The 25,603-nt window shown below is 42.6% G+C and overlaps 1 protein-coding gene across 1 annotated transcript in view; it reads left to right on the top strand.

Moving 5' to 3' along the window:
• Positions 1-25,603, top strand: part of LOC136587779 (unconventional myosin-XVB-like) — a 90,775-nt gene that overhangs the window by 50,095 nt on the left and 15,077 nt on the right. The window contains exons 11-37 of the mRNA XM_066586542.1: positions 2,361-2,464; positions 3,020-3,087; positions 3,197-3,284; positions 6,264-6,362; positions 8,232-8,380; positions 9,295-9,606; positions 10,970-11,054; positions 11,408-11,530; positions 11,777-11,966; positions 12,578-12,665; positions 13,739-13,925; positions 14,054-14,163; positions 14,510-14,569; positions 15,569-15,644; positions 15,874-15,992; positions 16,230-16,348; positions 16,432-16,573; positions 16,801-16,912; positions 17,102-17,277; positions 17,351-17,469; positions 17,845-17,908; positions 19,610-19,682; positions 19,816-19,889; positions 19,967-20,043; positions 23,169-23,287; positions 25,256-25,350; positions 25,445-25,522. Coding sequence (XP_066442639.1) covers positions 2,361-2,464; positions 3,020-3,087; positions 3,197-3,284; positions 6,264-6,362; positions 8,232-8,380; positions 9,295-9,606; positions 10,970-11,054; positions 11,408-11,530; positions 11,777-11,966; positions 12,578-12,665; positions 13,739-13,925; positions 14,054-14,163; positions 14,510-14,569; positions 15,569-15,644; positions 15,874-15,992; positions 16,230-16,348; positions 16,432-16,573; positions 16,801-16,912; positions 17,102-17,277; positions 17,351-17,469; positions 17,845-17,908; positions 19,610-19,682; positions 19,816-19,889; positions 19,967-20,043; positions 23,169-23,287; positions 25,256-25,350; positions 25,445-25,522 — 3,106 coding nt within the window. The remainder of the gene's footprint in view (positions 1-2,360; positions 2,465-3,019; positions 3,088-3,196; positions 3,285-6,263; positions 6,363-8,231; positions 8,381-9,294; positions 9,607-10,969; positions 11,055-11,407; positions 11,531-11,776; positions 11,967-12,577; positions 12,666-13,738; positions 13,926-14,053; positions 14,164-14,509; positions 14,570-15,568; positions 15,645-15,873; positions 15,993-16,229; positions 16,349-16,431; positions 16,574-16,800; positions 16,913-17,101; positions 17,278-17,350; positions 17,470-17,844; positions 17,909-19,609; positions 19,683-19,815; positions 19,890-19,966; positions 20,044-23,168; positions 23,288-25,255; positions 25,351-25,444; positions 25,523-25,603) is intronic.

The raw sequence follows: 25,603 nt of genomic DNA, 5'->3' as shown, positions 1-25,603 counted from the left end.
ATCAAACCAACGCAAGTTCATGTCCCCTGTGGGGACTAAAAAAATGTACAAATCAATTTTAAAAACTCTCATTGATTACTAAAAAAAATGAAAGTTTTTTTTTTTTTTAAAGTTTTCCGATATTTAGAATAAAAAATATAAATAAAAAAAACTGAAACATATTTGGTTTCACCTCATCTATAAAAATCTGATGTATCAAAGTAACACATTATTTACCCCGCACAGTGAACATTGCCGGGAAATAAAATACACAACATTAGAATTCCGCTTCTTTGGTCACCACTTCTCTTCAAGAAAAAAATTCAATAAGAAGCAAAAAAAAAGTCCCACAAAAATGAGCCCTTGCACAACTACGTAGACAAAAAAATGGCGGCAGAAAATAATTGTACTTTTTTTCAAAAGATATTTTTTTTAAAGTAGTACAGAAAAAAAAACGATATACATTTTGTACTGCCGTAATTTTACTGACCCATAGGTTACAGTTATGATGTAATTTTTGCTTCAGTGTGTACACCGTAGAAACAAGACCCCAGCTAAGATGGCATGTATACATCATGCCAAAAACTGAATGACCTATCGTTCCTTGTAAATAGGCAGCCAATCACTTATAACTGACTGCCTGCTTACTGTGAATGGAGGTGGGTGGATCGGAATCATCCCCATCCTGCTCCGCCTCCATTTAGTTAGCGACGCTCATTCCGGCGTAAAAGCACAAGAACCATTTGCTGGCACGGCCTGTTGGGCATCCGTGCCCGACAGATCATACCGTGTAAGAGAACCCTTTAAGTGATTGTACCACTGATACAAATTAAAGCTCCGGTACCGCTAATTCATCTGCCAAGTAACGACTGTTATTTACGGCTGCGAATCCACTGGCATGTTGGAGTCCCCACCAAGACCCTTCTGTCATGCCTTGAAATCCTTGTGCCAGAATGGTTCCATTTTGATCTTTGCCCTTCTGTTTTTATACACTACTGAAGGCCAATTACATAACCTGTTGATCTGAGCAAAAAGGCGTGTTTTGTGATTGACAATAATAAAACTACGGATATATTTACTCAGATATGAGGTGATTTACTGCTTATCGTTCAGCCAGATACACACCCACTAGGGCTTCAAAGTACAAAGTTTATTACTAAGTTTCATGCGGAAGAATATTTAACACTTTTTTTACAATGGTTTAGGTGATTTCTATAGGTGTAAAGCTTTGTATGATGGATATCTGCACCTATGCCTTTATTCTCTATGGAGATGTCAGTTTTATATACACAATCAGACCATTCAGTTATCTTTAGAGATGAGCGAGCGTACTCTGTTCGGGTGTTTTTGCACTCGAGCATCGCTTTTTCCGAGTAACTGACTACTCGGACGAAAAGATTTGAGGGGCAGCGTGGTGGAGCGGGGGGTAGCAATGGGAAACAGGGGGGAGCTCTCTCCCCCCCCCCCCCCCCCCCACTCCCCTCTGCAACCCCCCGCTCACCCCCGGCGCCCCCCGAATCCTTTCGTCCGAGTAGTCAGTTACTCGGAAAAACCGTTACTCGAGTGCAAAAACACCCGAACAGAGTACGCTCGCTCATCTCTAGTTATCTTACATTAATTGTAGAGATGAGCGAGCACGCTCGGTTAAGGCAGATACTCAAGCGAGCATCGTTCTTCTCGAGTAACTGCATACTCGTCCGTGCAAATGTGGGGGGGGGGGGGGGGGGGGGGAGAGAGAAAGAGAGAGATCTCGCTCTAACCCCCCCCCCCCCCGCCGACCCCCCCACATTTGCACGGACGAGTATGCAGTTACTCGAGGAGAGCGATGCTCGCTCCAATATCTGCCTTAACCGAGCGTGCTCGCTCATCTCTAATTAATTGTAAATGAACAAACATCAAGTCACTATTTATTACAACTTTTACTGTAATGCAAGGGTTACCTTTGCTGCTGACAGGTATTCAGCCTGAAGTTTGATGGGTTATCTGCTGTGTTAGGACCTCGAAACTACTGCAGCCTTCATCCAGTTAATGTCATTTACATTCCAAGACATTCATTATTGAACAGTCCATCAGTGTCTGATAGGTGGGGGTCTTACCCTCATGGCGCCATCAATCAAGAGGAAGAAGGGAATGTGAGGTTAGCTGTCATCCATATGGCTATGTATCCTAGCTCAGCGCCGGTCATTGTAGGCCTTATTCAGACTAGCGTGTCCAATTCTGGTATGTGAAGTTGAAGGACAGGATGAGATGGGTGTTGTCCAAGTATATTCTGGTAGAACAAGACCAAAATTGTGTTTGTGATTTGACAAGAATTAGTCGACTGGTTTGCTGACATGACACTGGATTTACTTCCATTAACATCTGGTTGCTTCTGGTTACAGAGATGGTAATATAATTCCACCAGCCCCACCCATGCCTGCACCTTCTTTGCCACCTGCCGCACAGGACGCTAGCCTAGACCAAATATTCTCCAACATGAATGGAGGTAATCATGAATTGTTGCTTATGTGCTAATGAGAATTTACATAATTTAGGCATAATAAACCTTTAGATAACTGATGATGAACATTAATCTTACACTGTACGGTCTCATCTTAGAGTCTGAAGTGCTAGATCAATGTCAGATTCCTAAACGAAGATTGGAGGCCCCTGTAACAGAGAAGAGGATTGCAAGTGGTGGGATCATCAAGGCACCACTCAAAGAGAACACAGGACTTCACAGTGATCCATACATAAAGTTTTATCAAGAACAGAGCACTGGGCTATTTCTTTTGTCACCATGTACTGAGGGGAATAGCCTGGCCCGTAAAGTGTAGTCTTGAGGAAAACTTTATATATGAAGAGTCCTTGGTTGAGGACCTGGTGATCCTTCCACTTATGATCCTCTTTTTTGCATAGACTTTAGACAGCCATGTTTTAAGTCACTCATAAAGGGTTTGAAACCTCTCAATTAATGTGTCCTTCTGTACCGAGTAAAACGAGAACATTATAACATAGTAGGCTGAACAACTTTTTTTTTTCTTACCAAACTTTGTTGTAGAGATGAGCGGTTCCCAGAGAATGGGCAACTATGTAGACCAGCTCTTCAGTCCTGTGTTTTCACCAACAGTTAGTACATTTTCTATCTTTTTACACTTTGGTTTATCTCTAATTTTGAATATCTTTCTACTTCAGTCTTGATACACATCTCATATCTCCATTTGTTTGTTCCTTACAGGATCTCGGGGAATCTGAAAGCCTCAACAGGCGCATGAAAGGTGGTGGAGGCATTGGGCCTACAGCACAGAATCCTTTCGGTGCCCCTGGTGAGTCTAGGCATTCAGGTTATAAATTGTTCAGTCTGTGATAAGCTTACACTTTTCTTGGAGTTAAGTATGTGATCTTGGCTTAAGTTAGAGATGGGAGATGTCGTTTTTGCTCTCCCCAGTGACCATTCTCAATAGGCAATTGAAAATCTGAACCTGCACGGGGCGATGGAGGAGATTGACTCAAAAAGGTGCTAAAGTTCAATTTGATGATTTAGATGGACTTTTGGAATAATGGCAATAAGTGGAAATGTTAGGGAAATTTCGCCCAGTCTCTGAAAGACCACTTTAAGATATCATTTTGGCTTGGCTGAAGAGATAAGCTATGCATATGGTGCAGTTTGTCTTGCAGGAAACGAATTCTACCTATCAGATCTATGTTTTCCCTAATGGAGAAGATGGTAGACAGTCAGGCTGCTGCTGTAGTTATAAATTCTTGGCAGCCTTTCTAAGAACCTTTTTCTATGGGTAGATTGTCGGGCGCAGAAGCGCTTAACAGTCGTCCCAGGATCGATCGCACAGGAGCGATCATCACTTAGTGAATGAGGGTGGAGCGTGCCAGAGATTGTTCCGCCCTGCCCGCCTCCATACACCGTAAACAGGCAGTTGTTCATAGATGGACAACTGCCTGTTTATACAAGCCGATCGTCATTTCATTTTTATGCCTGCATGATCTGAACGACAAATGATAAGCGAACGAATTATCATTCATTAATCATTCGTTGCAAACCTTTAAACTGAAGAATTATTGTTCAGATTCCCATGATCCAGCGAGAATCTGAATGATCTTTTCATATAAAAGTGCCCTAAAGGCCCATTTACACCAGCCGATGATGGCTAAAAAAAAAAATCGCTAATCGGCGATTGTTTTAGCGATAGTCGGTGCGTCTAAATGTGCGCCCATCGTGCACTTTTTGTGCACTGCTAGAAGTTAAATTTAGTCCAACCTAAAAACCGTCTGCCAGCCTTATCATCAATTCTCCACGGGGAGTGCTGATAGCATTGTTTCCCATAGGAGAACAAAGGATCTGAATGCAGATAGGAGCCCTCAAGCTATTAACTGCATTCAGTGAAGGCTTCATTTGCACACTTAATTGCTTTTAAGTAGCTACTTAATACTTTATGCAAAATGATCGCTCAAAGCTGTCACTCAAACTGTCGTTTGAGTGATCATCAGGCCCGTGTAAACCAGCCTTAAGTCTCCTCCAATAAAGATCCCACATCTATGGCCAGCTTTGAGTTATTTGTTTTTCAAATGGAATCTGGATATTCGCTGTCTCTGCCAAAAATTGATGCTTTTCTTAAAATGCTGCATTACCAACCGGTCTGCTGCAATGCGTACAGAGCAGTCTGCTTCCAGCACCGTCCAGCAAATTAAATTCACTGAAAGCGGTTGTCCCACTTCAAGCTGTTTTGCTGCATGAAGCAGACTGATCCATACATTGTATAGTGTCCCAGGTTAGTACCACACGCTGAGTCCTACTGAAGTGAAGGGTACCAGCCTGCAGTACCAACCGAGGCCACTGTGCAAGGTACAGAGCTGTCTGCTTCCTGCAACAAAACAGCCAGAGGTGGGACAACCCCTTTAAGTAGGGTTTATCTACAATGCTAGAAACTGCCAATGGACAAGTGTGGAGCTGTTTCTGGCAGTTTCTGAAGTCCATAGAAGCCGTCTGATCCGCAGCCCGTCCGCAATTGACATTGCAGACAAGCCGTGGACGCCGCGGGCAAAGCAGGAGTTTAAAAACAAATCTGTATTGTGCATGTCCAACGGCGAGCCGTGCGGACCATCTGCAGTACAGAAAGAAGAAAATGAAAGCAGTCACGCTTGGACGCCGCTGCTGCCAGGGCTGGATTCTGCATGAGGAATCCGACCCGCCCCTGTGCATGCGGCCTCAAAGATTAAAGTGACTGATGCATTCCAATATTCGTACACAGTGTGCATCAGGCAGTCAGAGAAGTGGTGTGACTATCTTTGTTTATCCTGGACTGGAGGTTTGCTTTAAGAAGAGCAAAAATGTAAAGGCGTTGTCCAGTTTTAAATGATTGATGGTGTATTATTCCATCAATAGTAGATTGGTGGCAGTCTGCCAACTGGGATACTTGCTGTTCACTGGGTCAAAGTGCTCCTGCACTAAGCTGATTTTTGCAGGAAGCAGACAGCTCCATTCTTACTGCAGTGGCCAGGCTTGGCATTGCATGCTAAGTTCCTATTGAAATTAATGGACTCCTACACCAAGCCTGGCACAGGTATTAGGAACAGCGCTGTCTGCTTCTTGTAGAAATCAGCTCAGTGAAGAAATGATAAGCGGTGTCCCTGACGGAAAACCTTTTCCCATCTACTATTGATGGCCTATCCTAAGGATAGGCCATCAATAGTTTACAACTGGACAGACCCTTTAAACCACATAGATAAACAAATACAAGCAAGAACTGATATCACATATCCAAAAATGACGATCTTCAAAACACAGATCAGTTAACCATAAGCAATGGGTTAAAGGAGGTTTCCATTTTGGACAATTCCTTTTCTTATAAGGGTCCTCGGTCAATAAGCTAATCACAGGGAGACCTGCGGCTAAGCCCTCAACAATCTACTGAAATCTAACGGCTTCAGTTCTCATGCAGCGCTACCACAGGGGAAGTGGAGTATTACACCGTTCTCATTGAAATCAATTGGCTGTCCATATACTAGATGTGCTAGGCCCTCCAGGGCAAGAAAAGATATTTGTAGCCGCTGTTTGATCCATGAGAATGCTGAATAGAGGATTCTGATCTATTAATTCAGAATTCCCTAATCATCTATGTGACAATGGGTGTTCTAAACCAAACAATCCCTTTAATGATGTATTACATTATGCCACGAAAAATAAAAAGTATATACATAGAAAACGGTTTTTATGAGTGTTTATGTATTAAATGTGCATTATATTACTTTAAAGAAAAATCTAATGACTGATAACTTGAAATTGTGTTTAGTTTATACAGGGATGGGTTCAATGCCTTCGTATGGCATGCCAATGATGAATGGAATGATGCCGGCAATGGGAAACATGCCAATGATGCCCAGTGTGCCAGGTGAGCATAGAAACAATCACACATTATCTGGGAGTTCATGACTAGACGCATTTCATCCCTGTTAGCATTATGCTGCCACACTCACACATTGGTGTTAGATATTTTTTTTATTAACTCCTTTCCATCCGTATCCCATACATTAACAGGCTAATGGCATGCTCCCTATGCTAGAAGTCCATCCATTTACATGCAGTATTTGATGCCACTGCGCGCTCCTGCACATAGTTGGATGACACTTTTACACTGACAGCCTGATCCTGTACTATGAGAAGGAACTGAAATAATCGGTTCCCTGTCCCAAAAATCCCTAGTGCTCATTATGTGCCCCAAATGCAGAAACACTGTTGCCCCTCTTATATAAGGTATTAAGGCTGATTTAGACACGATTCGGGCTCAAAAATCGCTCAAAGTCATCTTTTGAATGAGAATCACTGACATCATGCAGTTTTCGTTAAGCAGTCTCTGATCGTTCTCTCTCAGCATGCTGAAAGAGAACGATGAGCCCTATCAGGAGTTCACAGTGGGATACAGCTGATAGTATTGTTCCAGCTATATCCCGCTCCGTAAACACAGCTGGGGTATGAAGAACACAGCGGTCCAGCTGTGTTCTGCATACCCCACTCGGAGCCCTCACCTGTATAACAGCTGAGCGCTCCGAGTAGAGAACAGCTGGATGCAGAAGACAAGCGGTCCCGCTTGTCTTTTGCATACCCCGCTTGGCGCGCTCAGCTGTATATCTGCTGAGTACTCCGAACAGAGAACAGCTGGATGCAGAAGACAAGCCCTCTAAATGCACACAACGATGATCACTCAAAAGACATCTTTTGAGCGATAATCGTTGTGTCTAAACCAGGCTTTCCATAATCCGTATGCAGATCAGTGCCATGTAGCTTAGTTAGCAGGCAGGTGTCTAATCCTGCAAATATCAAGATGCCTACTATAAAAAAAAGTTTCTTTCTAACAACAATGCCTTGATGACTCCATACACCCACCGATCATTGGCACAGTTGGGAGACTAGACAGAACAATCTACTTCTGAGGAGCAGTTCTTCTTCAATTGGCCAGAATACATCCACTTTAATTCTAGGTCCATAAACATGACACAGCAATGGCTTTTAGTTTACAGATAATACTAACAGAATGTTCCAGCTTCACACGGGTCTATTTCATGTAACTGTGTGTGTGTGGTTAATTTGGTGCTATAAAAATGTTAGCTTCATATCAATAGCAGACAAGATTTCTAACCACATAGGTAAATCAGGCGCTTCAGAAGCTTTTAGACTGGGTTGCAGCTCATATTTGCTTTTGTATTTCGATTTCTTGTGGGTATGTCAAGAACAGTAGGTCCCAGAGAGCTTGAACCTCGTCTAAAACATTGGAAAGTGCCTGATTTACCAATGTGGCAAATTTGGTGCAGATTGGTCCAGTCTGTGGCCGAAATCCAATTTCTTTATGAATATGTTGCAAATGGTAGGTCGTAGGGAGCCGAAACTTCGTCTAAAACCTTCCAAAGTGCCTGACATTGCCTCTGTGGTCCAGACGTTTGGCCATACATAAGGAACAGACAACAAAAATTAATTAAATATATATTCTATAAAGATTACTATTAGCCAAATGGGGCAATTATGCAAGACATACAAAACTTCAGGTGACCAAACAAACCATCTTTATCAAAAGGTTCAATACTTTCACAAAGTTTCTCAAAAGTGGCAGCACACTGGCAAGAACTTGTACAGCAATATTTCAGTATTAGTATAACATGCATTATTTAGGGTTTTGGTGGGTAGGATTGGGGCTGTGGGTACCATTGGTGCAACCAGTCCATAAATAAAGACACAGATAACATCAAAATAATCAATTTCATTATAGCCATGATGCCTCAAATGATGCCCCAGGCATTAATGCCACAAATGATGCCTCAGGCAGTGCCCATGCCCCAGCCGATGGTGCCTTCAGTGGACCCTGGGCAATTAGCCGCACAACAACAAGCATTTGTTCAGCAACAGGCTCTACTTTTGGTGAGTACAGTTGTCTATGTCTTAATGCTATACAGTATATGCCAGTACTGCCAGTACTGTACTATGGTCACCCTGCATTTTTACATTATTGGGGAACTTTAGCATTTGCAGTCTTTAAGTCAGGAGGCCACGTTGCCTTTATTTGTGACAAATTTGTCAATGTTGTATGCCGATGATAAAATTAGTCACATTTTTAGATAGGGCTAGAAATAAGGAGTTACTTTTTTGCCACCCAACTGTAGATCACTGTAGCCCCACCCCCTCTCTTGGCTAGAGAAGAATCACTATGTGAACCTCTCACACCTGCTCTCGGAGAAGCCCTGGGTAAGCCCTCTAGCCATGCCTCCTATCTCTCCAAATATGGGGAGATATGTAGGAGATCCCCCATAGCTTTGCCCCCCTCTCTCTCCTCACTATGGGGAATTCCAAAGCTCTTTCACGATCTTCTCCCATTGATTTCAGTGGGGGTGGCACTGCTGCCTCTGGCCCCATTGAAAACAATGGGCGATATCACAGATTTTTTTTTTAATTGCAACTTGTAGTGAGTGAAAACATCGCAAATGAGAATGAAACCATTGAAAATCATTGATTTCAAAATCATGTGCTTTCACTCACTCCCCATCGCAGGAAAATCTATCCATAGGGAAAGATTTTGAACAATTTTTGAGCGATAATCGTTGTGTGCTTTACAGCACAAGGTGATCGCTCAAACGTTGAGCGATCACCTTGCGCTCCAAGCGGAGGATGCAGAAGACAAGCAGGCCCACTTGCCTCCTGCATCCAGCTGTTCCCCGCTCGGAGCGACCGGCTGTTATATACATTTGTGACTATTTCACAATAGAAAACGATTAATTCCCTTGTATTTGCCTACGGTTAGATTTTTTGGTAATAGGTAGTCTGTATCTTTTTTCTAGGCCCAACAGATGACACTCCAGGCAACAATGCTGTCACAACAGCAACAACAGGATTCACCTCGTGGTCTGCGCACTCATAGAACCCGGTCTCCCTCTCCTGTACGAGCTCCGAAACCAGTGCTAAAGCCAGCACGTTCTCCATCTCCTAAGCCGAAGCCAGTGCCAAAACCATCTGCTGCCACTGTCCCAACTTCAGATCCAGAGTCGCCCCCTGGCCAGCCTACAGCTCCTTTTCCCAACAGAACTAAAAATTCTAATCCGTCTCCTCGAGTAACCAAGCCGGTGCTTCAGAAACAGCAACCACAAGTAGAGGTAATACCTAAAGACAAAATGCTGAGCAGCAGCTGCCTGACATGAAATGTGATTGCATCTAGAAAAGCAAGCAACCTATCTGCAGGTACAATATGTGAGACCCAACTCACAACTGGCCATGTCAATATACCGAACAGAGCAGGAAAAACGTACGCAGCAACATTTCAATTTTTCTGCATGGTGCCCAAACTCTACTGTGTTCTCAAAAAATGGGTCAGATAAAAAGTGGTATTACAATTACGGTCTTGACGTATTTTACAAAAAGAGAATGTTTTGACATTAGGCTACCACCATTGACAATGGTACTTCATTTTGGTTCCTTACCTCCTCAGTGACCAGCCTATTTTGTGCCTTAAGGACAAAGCGATTTTCATTGTCACATTGGACGAGCCATAACTTCTTGTCATAGCCGTATGAGGGCTTGTTTTTTAGTACAAGGTGTACTTTTTAATGGAGCCACCCTGGGGTACATATAATGTGTTGTATAACTTTTATTACTTTTTGGGGGAAGAAGATGGCAAAACACCCGAGAAAGTCTGCCATTGTTTTGGGGGTTTTGTTTTTATAGTGTTCACCATTCAGTAAAAATAACAGGATAACTTTCTTATCTGGATCAGCACGATGGCTGCAAAACCAAGTTTATAAAGTTTTTAAAAACTTTTTTTTACTACTTTTGCACAATAAAAATATGTTTTTAAAGAAAAACAATTGAATCGGCATCACTGCATTCTAAGGCCTTATTCACATGAGCATTTTCACATGGCTTATTTAGCCATGTTAAAAAAACTCGACCATCTGACACATAGGATTCCAATGCATTAAATTTAATTTAAATTACACTTTATTGAACTTTTTTGGATGCTATTTTTTAGTTCCTAAAGGGGGGTTGAAGATGGGATTGTTTGATCATTTGGATAATACTCTGCAATACTTATGTAGCGCATTCTACTAAGCCTATGGCAGCAACCTATTAGACTCTGCCAGAGGCAAGGTCTAACAGGCTGAGCTACAAGGCAGACATGGGGAATGTTTCAGGCTTCTGGCTGCCATTGGTACCTTGCAATTGCACTGCGGGGTGCTGATGGGTTACTGAAAGAGCCCCCACCTGCTATTTGCTTAAATACTGCAGATGATATTGATTGTGGCATGTAAGGGGTTAAACTGCCAGGATTTTAGTATTTTTTTCTGCTCTAGGCAACTAGAGCAGGAGCCTGGCTGTCAGTAGTCAGCCAAACCCCCGTCTTAAAAAGATAAACGTGTAGGTAATCTGCAAGGGCAAAGCATCAGTGGAGCAGAGCAGTGCTCAGAGAAGGATATAACGGTAGTGGGAATGGCAATTATTACATTAGGATTTGTCATCTAGGTGAACTGGGATGAAGAGAATGAACCGGAGTATACTTTCCAAAAGAAAACATTCCAGCAGAAAAGGGATTTCTTCCAGAAAATGGGTAAGAATTAAGGATGAGCGAGTATACTCGCTAAGGCACTACTCGCTCGAGTAATGTGCTTTAGACGAGTATCTCCCTGCTTGTCCTTAAAGATTCGGGGACCGCAGCGGCTGACAGGTGAGTCACGTCGGGGAGCAGGGGAGAGCGGGCGGGAGAGAGGGAGAGAGAGATCTCCCCTCCGTTCCTCCCTGCTCTCCCCCGCCGCTCCCCGCGCCGCGGCGGCCCCCGAACCTTAGCGAGTATACTCGCTCATCCTTAGTAAGAATATATCGAAGTAATACCAAAGGCATTTAAAACATTTTATTCTGATCTGAAACCTTTAGTTATTTCTAAACTTTGATCAACTATTGTAGCAAGTGATGGGACTTGTGTACAAGCACTCAAGCCTCCCTCGAAGATCCTACTTCCATCTCAAATGATAGATTCTGAGAATGACAGTGATGAGGAACCACCAGAACCTCCTGAACCTCAGCCAGGTGACTAGATTTAAGGCTATGGCTAATTGAAAAATATAGTAATACGATGTCTTATAAAATGCAGTCTTAGATATGCAATGGATATGCAATATTATAATAAGGACTCAGCAAACAAGCAGATGTTTGCTTTGGCTAAAGCAGATAACCCTTAGTTGAGCTTACTGTAATATGTTGAACTGTAATTTCTTGGTAACATTTTGTCATTTGACAACATAGATAAATAATGAAACAATTTGCACTTTATAGTTAAAGAAATCCCAACCCCCAAACCACCTCCTACAACCAAAGCTACAGAAGTAGCTGGGAAAGAGACAAAGAAAGCAGGCGGTGTGGTAAAACCAATTCCTAAACCCAAACCCAGTCGAGAAATAAGTGAGATAATCAAGCTGTATCAGAACCGTCCTGCACCTGAACCTATACCATTCGAACCAGTCAGGTGAGATCTCCATAGGTTGACTTACATGAGACAAATGGGTGGCTAGATAATGGTTCTTTCTAATGTTTTTACACATGGTTGCTTGGTACCCCATTGTGGGTTGGTTGGTACACACATGGATGGTTGCTGTTCACAGTACAACGTTTTATTGTATGGAGAGCTTAGCTGCCATTACATATGTGGCAGCTCGATGATCTACAACCAAGTTCCAATATACAAGTAGTGAATATATAACATAGTGTATTACTATAAGAGATGTGGGCTTACATTTTGTCTATATAAATTTATTATGTAACACGTATATTTAATCTCCATTGAAGAAAGATCTTTAGGAAAATGCTAAAAGGTGTAAGAACTTAATGAGTTTAATAAGGTCCTGGAAATAGAGGATACAAGTGACAGGACAGAATAGAAAAATAGGGCGAACCCGAATACAACATAATATTTCAGGATGTACTTTAGAGGAACGAGCCAAGGAGCAGTGGATGTGGTTATTTCTTGACAGGCTAGAGGACAGGAGCAATAAGTCATGAAGATGGGCAATTATTCAGATTTTTACATTTGTTTTCTTGACTCCTGAATTAATCAATGATAGAATCTACATTTTTCAGGAGACCAGTACATAACTTCCTTAAAAAGAAAGATCCAAAAGAAGAAGCTCTAGAGAGACTCAAGATGGCTGATTTGCCTCCATCCACGGTAAGACCTGATAATCTGTATCTTTTGATGCAATGAGAATAAAGTGAAAAAATGCCATTTATTAGTATACACCTGTGTTCGTTTTGTCATTATCTCTCGCACCTGTGTGCTTTTAGGAATTAACTCTGCAGAAGAACATTTGTTTTCTGTATAAAAACTACCCAGAAGTACAGGGTGCTTTTGCGACCAGCAATCCATTTAGTCTCCTCTTCACTGAGGGGGTGGAGTAACTCCACAGTGAGGAGGACAGGGAACATGCAACTCCCATTGTTAAGATCAGTGGGGGGCTAAGCAGTAAGACCCCCACTGATCAGCAAGTTATTGCCTATCCCGTGGATAGGGGATAACTTGTAATCTTGATATATCCCCTTTAACACTAAAACTGATCCACTGAAAACTTGCCCACTTGATTTTATGCTGCACTCCAGGGTCACATGTACAATTTCCATACAGAGAAGATCCAATTGTGAAAGGGCAAGTGTCCCTGATAAAGTGGCCATTCCATCTATCTACCAGGCTTTATTGCTGGGAGTCTAGTAGATCTCCCCTATTTTTAGAGAGTCCCAGACAATTCAGAAGAGTATTGCCATCTCAGAGAATAATGGATAACATCACTAATCAGTGGGGGTCCCACTGCTGGGCCCCCCTCTGTCTGACCTGAGAGATCGCCTCTCGCTAGATCTGAAGTTTAGACACATGTGCATACGCTCTATTCACTACAATAGGACCACCAAAGATAACTTGAGTTCACGTGCTTGGCAATCTCTGGCGGTCCCATTAAAGTGAATGTAGCAGTGGCAAGCATGCATGACCACTGCTGTCAACCCCTCAGGATGTGCCATGGGTGATATCTTGGGACTGAAGGCAGTCCCAGTGGTTGGACAGCCACTGATTAGCAAGTTATCCCTTATCCTGTGGATAGGGGGTAGCTTGTTGAGATGAAAATATCCCTTTAATGGCTACTATAATAAACATTGTAGTAATGCCGTGGTCTTACCAAGATTTCTGTATTTGTAGAAGAGAATAACAAAAAGTGTATAATAGCAACTGTCATATAATTGTTTTCTTCCAAGGACTCTCCGTATTCCAAAGCACTTCCTCCTCCTCCTCCTCCTCTTTCACCTATGGAGAAAACAAATGAAATGTCTAATTCTATTCGAGACAAGCAAAAACCACTTTTAGGACTGTTTCAATCTGGTGCAATTCCTCAATCTGGTGCAATTCCTCAGGCCCCAACAGTGCAATCTCCCAAGGGCACAGGTACAGAGAAAAAGACGAATGTACTGATGTGATTTATGTGGCAATTGTTCTTCTTCTTCTATAATTTAGTTATTGATCATGCGCAAATTATCTCATTCTTATACCCATTGTGATAACTTTACTCTCAGGAAGATTTCTTGAAGATGATAATACCATGAGATCTTCAATCAGCAAGCACACTGCTAGTGTCTTCTTCTCATACAGTGATGCAAAGTGGAGACTTTATGTGCGGAAGGAGGTAATGTTAGTCAGATGTAGAATTTCTATCAGTGTGACTGCAAGACGTATATTCTGCATTAGCAGTATGAAATATAATCACATCTACAGAAGTGTAACTTGAAGCTTCTGGGCACCGATGCAAAACCTGTAACAGGGCCCCAACTATAATGCTTTATTCATGGTACATAGAACTATATGGAGAAGAGCGGCCTTATGAGCATCCTAAGGCTCCGGGGCCCGGGTGCAACCGCATCCCCTGCATCCCCTACAGTTACGCCAGTGCACATATACCAAAAGGCAATGCAGTATGTAAAATGAAGCCTATAGATTTATTGTATTATGTAATAAATTTTCTTTTTTCATAGATCTTCTTTCCCAGAGAAAAATTCACTCACCCTTATTACCTGAACCTTCTGTGTGAGCAGGTAAAGGAAAGGCAAAATTATCCATTTTAATCCCTATAGCTATCCATTTTAAGATTAAAGCGCACCTAACTTTTCAGAAGACATACGTTGCTGCATGTATTTGAGATATAACACTATTTCTGGCCATTATATGCCTTGTTTCCTGCATTTTTCCTCTCTGTAGAGTGTATATCTGATTCTCAATACTCCCAAAAATAGTGGGAGAAGCCTGGCTGCTATTCTATGTTCCATAGACTGCACACAGAGAAGTGCAGATTCTGCTCCAACTGTCTGTAATACACACACAGACATAATATCATCATGTAGAACAGAGTACCGCAGTACTGAGCAGTGTAGATATGAATAAATAGCGGCAAATAACTCACCAGTAGCTCTAATATCACATCTGTGTATGTTGCTCCCTCCTTCTCATCGCCACTCTCCTCTATGGTCCTAGACTTCATTGAGTAGGATGACTCATCCCGCTCCTTCAATGCCTGTGATGCCGTCTCCAGTAACATACTTGGAAGCAGGCAATAGACAGCAAGTTAGAAGGAAGAGAGACCCCTAGTGGCCAGCACTTTAGGGGGATTTCTTTCACAAAAACATAATTTTAAGTAAATAAAGCAGATTGCTGTTTTGCGTATTTATCACACTGGCTATCATATAAACAAAAGCTGTTTGAAAAGTCAGTGACCATTTAAAGGGCTTGTGATATCAGGGTACCACCTACCAATATGCCCTATCAACGCACTTGAACCTCATAGATGGAACCTCCTTTATGAGTAAAACATGGACAACCATTAATTTGGTAACTGCAGTGATTTCCATGTTGAAGGGGTTGTCTGTGACGAGACAAAACCTTTAAATGTCTATCATTCTATATTTCTATATTAATTCCTTTGGGCTTTGTGAACTCTTGCCTAGCTATAAGATGATCTACAATATACTTGGAAAGTAGTGGGTCAATTGGAATCGATCAACGTACATTAAAAACATCTGTGTGTTTTGTCACCCTAGATAATTAAGGACACTTATTCAGAGACCGGTTTTAAATTAACTCGAGAGGAAAGGAGGAAGATGAAAGATTTTTTAAGTAAGTATGGAAACGGGATCATGTTAAATCATCACGGCTTAATATCTCTCAGGAGAAGAGTAATAGCTATAACACAGCTCTGTGCTTGAACCATACATTTTCAACCAAAAATGGGGTAGGAGCCTATAATTTTTTGCAAAAGGATTTCCTAAATCCACATAATTGGACCAATTCCGTTTTTGATGGACTGAATAGTTAGAATGACAAGCCCGCTACATTTTCTTCTCAGGTGAATTCCAAGTCGGAAGCAACGTCAGTTCTATCCTGGAAGAATCCATCAAGAAACGTATAGTCATAGCTGCCCGGGATAACTGGGAAAATTACTTTTCCCGCCTCTTCCCTGTCACAGTGAGTATATTCCACAATAGGCATTGTATTCTTCCCAAATTCCAAGGGTGATTTCTTTATGACTGCATCGATATTTGAGCAAGCTACCCCTTAACGTCATATTTCTGGAGTTGGCAAGATTGTGCCATATAAGGGGACAAAAAGGATGAAACCTAAAATGTTCTGATGACCCTTGATGATATTCCAGGCCTTCGCACCTAAGATCCATAAATTAATACTGTCCCCTGGTATTTGTAGTTGGACGACTATGCAGACCAGCTTCACATAGGAGTATCCCACCGAGGTTTTAGGCTTCTGAAAGAAGTGCACGCAACAGGAATCCACCAAAAATATCTGAAGACTCTATGCAGTTACAGGTGGGATGAAGAACGAGGGCAGAGAGTAGTTTGGACATATAATTAGGAGGCAACTGGTTCATAGAATTCTTTCTTCCATTCAGTTTTGCAGATATTCTCTCTATTGAAAGGTCTGATTCTTCTACACTGCACTTCAGCCTGCGTAATGAGGATCTCCAGGTATACTCTGACCAAGCCCAGGCTTTGAAGACTTTGTTGGAGATCTTCCTGCAAGAGCTGGTGAAGGTGAGAGAAGGGCAGAACTAAATGTATGTATAGAATAGTCCGACTAAAAAAATTTTTTTCTTTAATCGCAGCTTGTCCTATTGTTGCCTGATTTTCGGACAAGAATAGCTCATTTATATATGTGGTATCCCATGTATGTTGTCCGATGCGAGTAGCATCCAGGATTCTCTGGTACAACTTTTAACCATCCGTATGCAAGTAACCTAAAGCCAGTTTTGTTTTCTTAGAACTCAAACCATGTGGTTGCACTCCGTAGTCATATAACCGATGACAAGAGTCGTCTTCAGTTCAAAAGAGGTGACATCATCAAAGTGCTACCAATGGAAGGACTGGAATCAGGTACTTCTGCAGTCACTAAATGGTCAAATCCGTATAAAGAGAATAGCTTACCTGTGGATTATCATTCTTGCATAATGAACATAAAATCTATGTTTACCATTGTGTAAGGCAGTAACTTTATACATGGAATGCAAGGAACTGAATAGGCATAAGAAATTGCAAGTCTATTGTCCAACTTGTTTTCCACAGATTGGCAGTTCGGTTCAGTTGGAGGGCGTTCTGGTATTTTTCCTTCTCAATATGTACAACCAGCTGCTGCCCCCGACTACTACAATGTGATGGAGAAGAGGGACAACTGGGAAAGTAGAGTTCAACCTCAACCTCAACCTCAACCTCAAGGGCTCCAGAGGAAAATAAGCACGGAGGTGAGGGCAGAAAAGTCACTGACAAAGCAAAGATAAATATGAAATGGATGCTTAAAATGTCTTATCTTGTCAGAGCACCCAGGTGAGAGAAGATTCTTTACCAGCGTACAGCCTTCCACCTCCACCCATGGAGGCCACACATTACACTATGGTGGAGTTTGCACTGAAATATTTTCGGGAAGCACAGACCATGTAAGTAATTTGCAAACCATTTGTTCTTCACTATACGTAGGCTATAATAAATATGAATGCTGAATATATTGCCAACATCAGTAATAATCGAGTTAAACATGGAAGGCCATGTTCACACCCAAGAGCTTCGATCAAGTTTTAGGCAAAATACAGGTCAATCGAGTTTTGTAAAACTTCATTCACGTGCTACAGAACAACCTGTGTGCACTCAAAGGACATGCTGGGGATTTTCAAGTCTCCAACAAGCTTTATTTTTCAATGGCTAGTAGTTTTGAGATATAAGGCTTACATGACGAGTCATAGCTATTGAAGAGATTTATCATTTTTTTGGATTCTCTTCTTTTACACCTCGCTATCATTCTGTTACTACTGTAGGCTTGGTTGGAAAGGAATGGCTGCAGAAGGGAAGAAAGCAGTTGAGTTGGTGCAACACACAAAGGTAATCTGGTTTACTGTCCTTTCATTCCTCCACTCTTCATACCAAACTCTTCCTCACTGTGACATTTAGCTCCTCATAGTTCTAATGTAGTCACACAAACCCTGATACGCTGCATTATACCGTCTCCATATTCTACTACCTACTATAATACTAGTTTTCCTATACAACATCCACACAGATTGCCAGCTGACATATTACTACCATCCTCAACCCACTGCATTCTCCTTCAAGATATTCTACTGTCTTACCCATAATGCCACCACTAAATCTACTCCCATAGTCTCATAAAGATCACCGAGAATCAGTCTATCTCAATATGGTGTTCCCTTTACCTACACCACCATCCTCTATAGCTCACATAGCTACTACAACAAATTATCATCATCACTGCTCGTTCAAGTATATCTTACTTTTCCAAGACCCATCACTTTCCTCTTCAAATGATCTAACCAAACACAACCTGAATGCATTGGGCAGAGACTTACCTTATTAAGTGCCTTTTACACTATCGGGATGGAGCCTGACTGTGCATGTAGATGGATGCATGGACTATGGCTCCTCTTCAAACCCTTGTCTGCTTAAGCATTTAATGACCTTGTAGAAGGATTGCACAGTAAAATATCAATATTGGCAGATGATACAAAATTATGCAAGAGAGGACAGAATGTGGTTACAAATGGATCTGGATACGTTGGGCAGAAAAGTGGCAAATGAGGTTCAACACTGATAAATGGAAGATTCTGCACATGGGCAGAGGAAATACATGTCACCATTACACACTAAATGGGAAACCACTGGGGAACACTGACATGGAAAAGGACTTGGGGATTTTAGCTAACTGTAAGCTTTACTAGAACAACCAGTGTCAGGCAGCTGCTGCCAAGGCAAAAAAGATCACCGAGCACATCAAGAGAGGTCTAGGGGCACATGATGAGAACACTGTTCTTCCTCTTTACAAGTCACTGGTCAGACCACACATGGAATATTGTGTACAGTTTTGGCCAACAGTACTCAAGAAGGACATATCAGAGCTTGAACAAGTTCAAGGCCTCTATGTCTAGAGGAAAGAAGGTTTCTACACCAACATGGAAGGGGGATCTTTACTGTAAGAGCAGTGAGACTGTAGAACTCACTTCCTGAGGATGTGGTGATGGTGAACTCAAAAAAAAAGAACACAATAGGGGCCTGGATGCCTTTCTTGAGTGATACACTATTACATGTTATAGTCACTAGTTACTTCAGAAAGGTCAGTGATTCAGGGATTATTTTGACAGCCAGGCTTGGAGTCAGGAAGGAATTTTTTCCCCTGAAATGAGGAAAATTGGCTTCTACCTCATTGGGTTTTTTCTGCCTTCCTCTGGATCAACATTAGGAGGAGGTAATAGGCTGAACTGGATGGTCATATGTCTTTTTTTCAGCCTTACATACTATGTTACAACCTGAAAATGGGCAAAAACACAAATGCCTGTGACACCATCACGGTCCTTCCTCCAAATAAGCCCGTGTTATGCACCATATACATACCTGGCAGCTTTCACACTCTACTTTCCCACACATTCACGGTCTTAGTGCATGCAGTACCATCAATAATAATCAGATAACGCCTGCCAGGATATACTTTTTTTGGTTGCCTTGCTTTTGACATTGCAACTTTTTTGCCACAATTTTAATCCGTTTCACAACTTTTTGTGTTCTTTTTAGGTTCCAATCCAGGAGTCTTTGATTTACTATACAGATAAAGAGCTGAATGACCTGGCGACCAATAACTTCATGAGTATGTATCTCACTTCATGGACATTACTAAAGTGCAGCATTACATGGAAGCAGCCTTATGTCAGACAAGTGTACTCCGAAGTCTGAGCCATGCAGGATGCATGTTATATACTAATATATGTTTTCTTACCCAGCTCTGATGAGGTTCATGAGGGACCAGCAGTACAGGGAGACGGATGACGTGAAGTGTATTTATGATATTCTACTGGTGAGGAAGGGATGACATCAATGGTTTTGGGAGACATAGAGGAGTAGATAAAATATTATTCATGTATTTCTCCATAGCTCTGCAGAGATAAACCTCTTCTGAGAGATGAGATTTACTGCCAGATTCTGAAGCAGATAACGGAGAACCCTAAAAAGTAAGTAATTCCAAAGATGCCGAGTAATATAATATCACAAGTACGAAGTAGAAGACTGCTCCTTGTGTGTTAGTAAAAATATGGTCAGTGTGTAATGGACATATTGCAGGGGCTGGCACGGGACATATCCTCTAGACAGAAGTGCTATATAAGTCTCTGTATTATGACCTAAAATTACTTTAAATGGAACCTGTCATCAACTATAAACATCATAAACTGCTTAGATGATATAGAGTTCGGGGAGCTGTGTCTCATATCTGCGTATCCCCTATCTACGGTGTTCTCTGGCAAAATCAACGTGCGCACAGCCATCTTGACTCTTTGGAAGACGAACATTGCATAGAGATGAATATGAGATGCGCAAGCACAGCCTTCTGAAAAGAGTAAAGCTGGGATGCGCACTGAATTCGCTGGAGGACGCCATAGGAACGGGGACAAGGAAAGTATGAGACACAGCTCCCTGCACTCCCTCTTATCTAAACTACTAGTAACTATTAGGAAATTATATGTACCAGTGTTTCTGGTGGCGCAATGCACCACACAGCTCTGCTACATGTACATCACACACACACAGCTCTGCTACGTTGCTTTTGCATATACCTGATTTACGAACTTCAGCTGCTCGCTGAGGAGACATGTTCGCTCGTAGCTTTCGCATATGAGCTGCATGTGTTTTACGAACTTCAGCTGATGGCTGAGGTGAAATTGTGGCTTGTTGTTGTGTCATGTAAGCTGCATCAGCTTGCTGGTAGCATTGAACCCTCTGAAGACGTTTGCACGACAGTGACGGTTTGTTTCAACACTGGATAACGGCTGACCATTAGATGAAGGCTGGACTGATGTTGGCGGCATTAGCACTTGAGATTACACGATATCACGTTTAGGAGATGTGAAGATAGCGGAGAAGGACTATGCTTCAATGGTGTTGGTCAGTGTGCACCGCCAGCTTTGTATGTGGACATTTGTGAGGTGTCATTTATTGGAGTCTCCACACAGGTGTCCAGCTGTCTCACAACCAGCTACAAACTGCCAGACTGAGTACTGCTGTATCCATAGCAACTGAGGCTGCTGGTCCTGTTAGCACACAAGCTATCTGTGTGTAAATTTGTGGTGTGTCACTTATTGGAGTCTCCACACAGGTGTCTAAATGTCTCACAACCAGGTACAAACTTCCAGACTGAGTACTGCTGTGTCTATAGCAACTTAAGCTGGAGTGGTTTGTGGCTGATGTAGTTAGCCCATAATCCCTTATTCAGTGTACAAGGAGGATAAAGGACCTGTGATGATGTCACCGTCATGTGGTCAGGAGGCGCAGCTAAGAGCCCGCTAACTGACACAACAAGTGCTGTCAGGCTCTGCATGTAAGTCACGCAGCACACACGGACGGACAAGTGGTCGTTAGCACTCTGATAAGCACCATAACGTTGTTTATGGTGCTTATACTTGATGGATGTTGGGTTATAAAAAGGAATCTGTCATGTACATCATCAGTTTCCATTGATTCGGGATTACTGGGCACTTACTGACCATCACTAAGTGACTTGGACAGGCAGAGGACCTTCAGAAAGAAAGGCAATAATAATATGTGTTAATATCCTCCTAATATAGCTTTGCTTAGACTGGCTGCACACAACCGTTTCGGATTCTGGATGCAGGAGCCCGCACCGGAATCAAACCCTGCGCCTGGCCGGTGACCACGCATACCTGTCATTTCTTTTCTTCTTCTGTACTGCGGATGGTGCAGATGACTTGCCGTCAGCCATGAGCAGTACAAAATTTCCCGCACCGTCGCTAGGCAATGACGCAGGTCCATCGACTTTTCCGCAATTAACATGGGTCGGACGGCTGCCATTGACCACAAAAATAGAGCATGCTGCGATTTCTTTCCTCCGCGAGTGGAAAATTGCAATTGATTTCCGCTCGTGTGCAGGAAAAAGCGCTTTTCCATAGCATGTTATGGACGGTATTTGCGGGCGGAATCCGGGGGCGGACGTCTACTCCAGATTCTGCAATTCAAATCTGTCTGTGTGCAGCCGGCGTCTTCTGGTCTATTAAAATAAAATGCCCTGCGGTATACTTAAAGGTACTTTTTATCTGAAGAGGTGCAATATTCTGTGCTGATGTCCACTCTTTGTCAAAAAATAAATCCAGCTCCTAGAAGAAGTTGTCGTTTGGCTGCAAAGCTCAGCGTGCAGTTACATCTCAGGCAGATATCCAAATGATCAGAGTTGTGACGTGCCCATAACATGTACAGCCTTTGACACCCACCGACCGTTACCTCCATTTGCAGTGGTGTTGTGAACAGCAAAACTGGGCGCAACGGAATCTGGTTGTCTTCAGCAACAAATCCAGGTTTCGTTTGGGCGCTAACGACGATCGTGTTTGGAGTCCTCGGGGTGAGCGCCTTAGTCTTGCCTTTGCTGTGGAGCGGCACACTGCCCCCACTGCTGGTGTGATAGTCCGGGGGGGGGGGGGGGGTCATCACATATGACAGTGGGTCACCCCTAGTAGTGATACAAGGGACAATGACAGCTCAGTGATACTTTTAGGACATCCTGCAGCCACGTGTTCCTCTCATGCGGGCTTTCAAGAGGTATTTTCCAGCAGTATCATGTTTGGCCGCACACACAAGGGGGTCACAGGAATGTCTCCACAACATTGTCACACTTCCGAGGCAGCCCCCCCCGATCACCAGATTTATCACCAATAGAACATGTATGGGACCATCTGAGACACCAACTTCAACAAACTGAGTTTTCATGATCTAGAGGCTCAGTTACAGCAAATGTGGGCAGCTATGCCGCAGGATACTATATGGAACCTGTAGGCCTCCATGCCCGCCTGTATCACATCTTGTATCCAAGCTAGAGGCAGCCCAACAGGGTACTAAAGCCTCCATGCCCTCCCGTATCACGTCTTGCACATAACCGCGGTATATCTGGTTCTGTACGTGTGGACTACGCTGATTATCAGACATTTACTAGACATTGGCCAGTCAGTTGTAATGTCTAAAATACCAAAGGAAAAAATGTATGAAAAACTAAAATATGAAGAAATCTGCGCCAATCCCTGTGTTATGAATATATATTTTTTTTTACTTCTGCTAATTCTCTCTACCCGTGTAGTGAGAGCTGTAACCGAGGCTGGACACTCTTGAGCTTGGTCACTGGATACTTCTTACCTAGCCCCACGTTGCTGCCCTGTGTCACCAAGTATCTGCAAGATGCCGATGGCACTTATCAGGGTAAGTATGCCATTCTACACTAATCTAAGGAGGACATCTTCATATTCCTGTGTTATGACTATGTAAGTGGAGGGATAAAGGTATGAAAGGCTATGGACACCTTTGGGGAGGGGGGGCAAAATTATTTTTTACTTAAACACATGTATTTTGGGCTGACCAGCTTTGTTGCAATAGGGTTTGATTAAAAATTTTACAGCGTTTGAATTCTGCAGCCGCTACATATTACTGTATGGACACTGGAGTCTAAGTCTCAATATAAAGGCTTATTCACACGTCCATATATCGGCCGGCTTTTCACACCTGGCCGATATATAGTGTCCCTTTCTGTGGGGGGAGGAGGCTGAAAGTGCTGGAAGCAGTGCACTACGCACCCGCCCCTTCTCCGCCCCTCAGCACTATTTGCAATGGGAGGGTCGGGATGGGGGCAGAGCTAAGTTCCGCCCCCTCCCATTGCAAATAGTGGCGAGGGGCGGAGAGGGGGCAGGAGCTCAGTGCACTAACTGGGTTTTGGCAGGATGTGGTGGATAATTTCATCATAATGTACTCGGATTGTCAAGTCCCATGACGAAAGAGGTGAATGCAGTTCGCACAATATTATATATCACACCATGTGACTATAGTACAAATGCATGTAGAGAAAGCTTGCACGTTATACAAATGGGGGACTTTTACAGAGCACTTTACACCAGAACTCTGGCTTAGAAAAGTTGCAAATGTTGGAGCAAGTCCTGTAAGTGCAAAGATTTTGTGACTTTTCCACTCTGAACTTGACGCTTTTTTGGAAAGTGGGTGGGGCTTTCAGGAAGGGGCGTGGCTGCCTAAAAAAATCTATGCCAGCTCCTAACTAATATAAATTTCTGTGTCGGTGCACAGTGGAGCCAAAATGCACCTAATATATGACGAGGTGAGTGCCCGCAGAAATTATACTATGACTGGCAATGAAAATGCTGGTCTTGGTAAATTGCCCACATGGAGTTTGTTGAACTTTTAGATTAACATGCATAGTGGAGGTGGAACTTGAAACTTCTGGGTGACAATGCTAAATCTTTAACAGTGACAACTAACTACCAAGTGCCATTTATAGCAATGGCCTCCTTCTATGGTGCAGACAGACTTTTTGGGCTCCCTCACTCTACAATACCTAGATAACCAAATTCTTAGGTTGTATGTGAAATTGCCAATAGTGTATTTATGAGCGTTAGAAAGGCAAATTGTCGGCAGGGACTAAGATGTCACAGGCCTAAGCATCATCTATACTGTTCATGTAGCTGAATACATTTTTTTAAAGTGACCCTCTGGTTTCGGGACAAAATTCTGCCTGAGGATCGGAAGAGGAGGAGGGTATATTACCAGCAGTTCTTCTTTGCCATCTTTCCTATTTGCCAGTTCCAGGTTCTACTTTCAGCCATCCAAGAAGGTTGACACAATCTTCAGACTACTTATTCCCCACAGTGAATTGGTGGTGTTAGACTATCAACACACTGTACCTGCTCTTTGATTGGCCAGTGTGGCTTATGTGGTCAGCACTGGCCAATCGAAGAGCAGTGCACGCTATCCGTTAAGTTAGAAAGTTAGAAAATTGGATGGCTTGAAACTGAGCCTGGAATTGGAGGGTTGGGAAAGAACATCAACAGAAATCAATATACCCCCTTTGGTCCTAGGACAAAATTTTGGCCTGAAATCGGAGGATCATAGTATGTAAGGCCGAAAAAAAAACATATGTCCATCTAGTTCAGCCCCAATGTTGATCCAGAGGTAGGCAAAGGAAAAAAAACCTCAATGAGGTACAAGCCAATTTTCCCCATTCAAGGGGGAAAAAAATTCCTTCCTGACTCCGATCTGGTAATCTGAATAATCCCCGGATCACCGACCCTTCTGAAGTTATTAATGACTGATGATCACTTTAATAGTGTGGCAAGACAGTTAACGTTTCTGCATGTAATTCAGTACCTATATGTCTGCACACAGAGGTCTCTTGGAACTGCCAGGAACACCTCCGTCACACACTGTTGTACCAAGGACGCCAGCACATTCCATCACGCAAAGAACTGGATGCATTCTTGGTAATTACCATTTATTGGATGATGCTCGGCAGACACCATTACAGTTATGGCACCTCGTGAAGAACAATCTTCTGTTTTGTTATTCTCCTTACAGAATGGACGAATATCTCGACGACTTGTGATCTTTTTACCAGGAGGAATTGAATATACAACAAAAATTCATACTTTTACTGTAAGTATTAGAGGGTGCGGTGATTGACCAGTGTTACGGTTACTACTATCCATAACACTTAATAATGTATCTATCTAAGGG

This window comes from Eleutherodactylus coqui, chromosome 13, assembly GCF_035609145.1.
Source record: "Eleutherodactylus coqui strain aEleCoq1 chromosome 13, aEleCoq1.hap1, whole genome shotgun sequence".
Classification (NCBI taxonomy): Eukaryota; Metazoa; Chordata; class Amphibia; order Anura; family Eleutherodactylidae; genus Eleutherodactylus; species Eleutherodactylus coqui.
The sequence above is the reverse complement of the archived record's forward strand: the minus strand, read 5'-3'. Positions and strand labels throughout refer to the sequence as shown.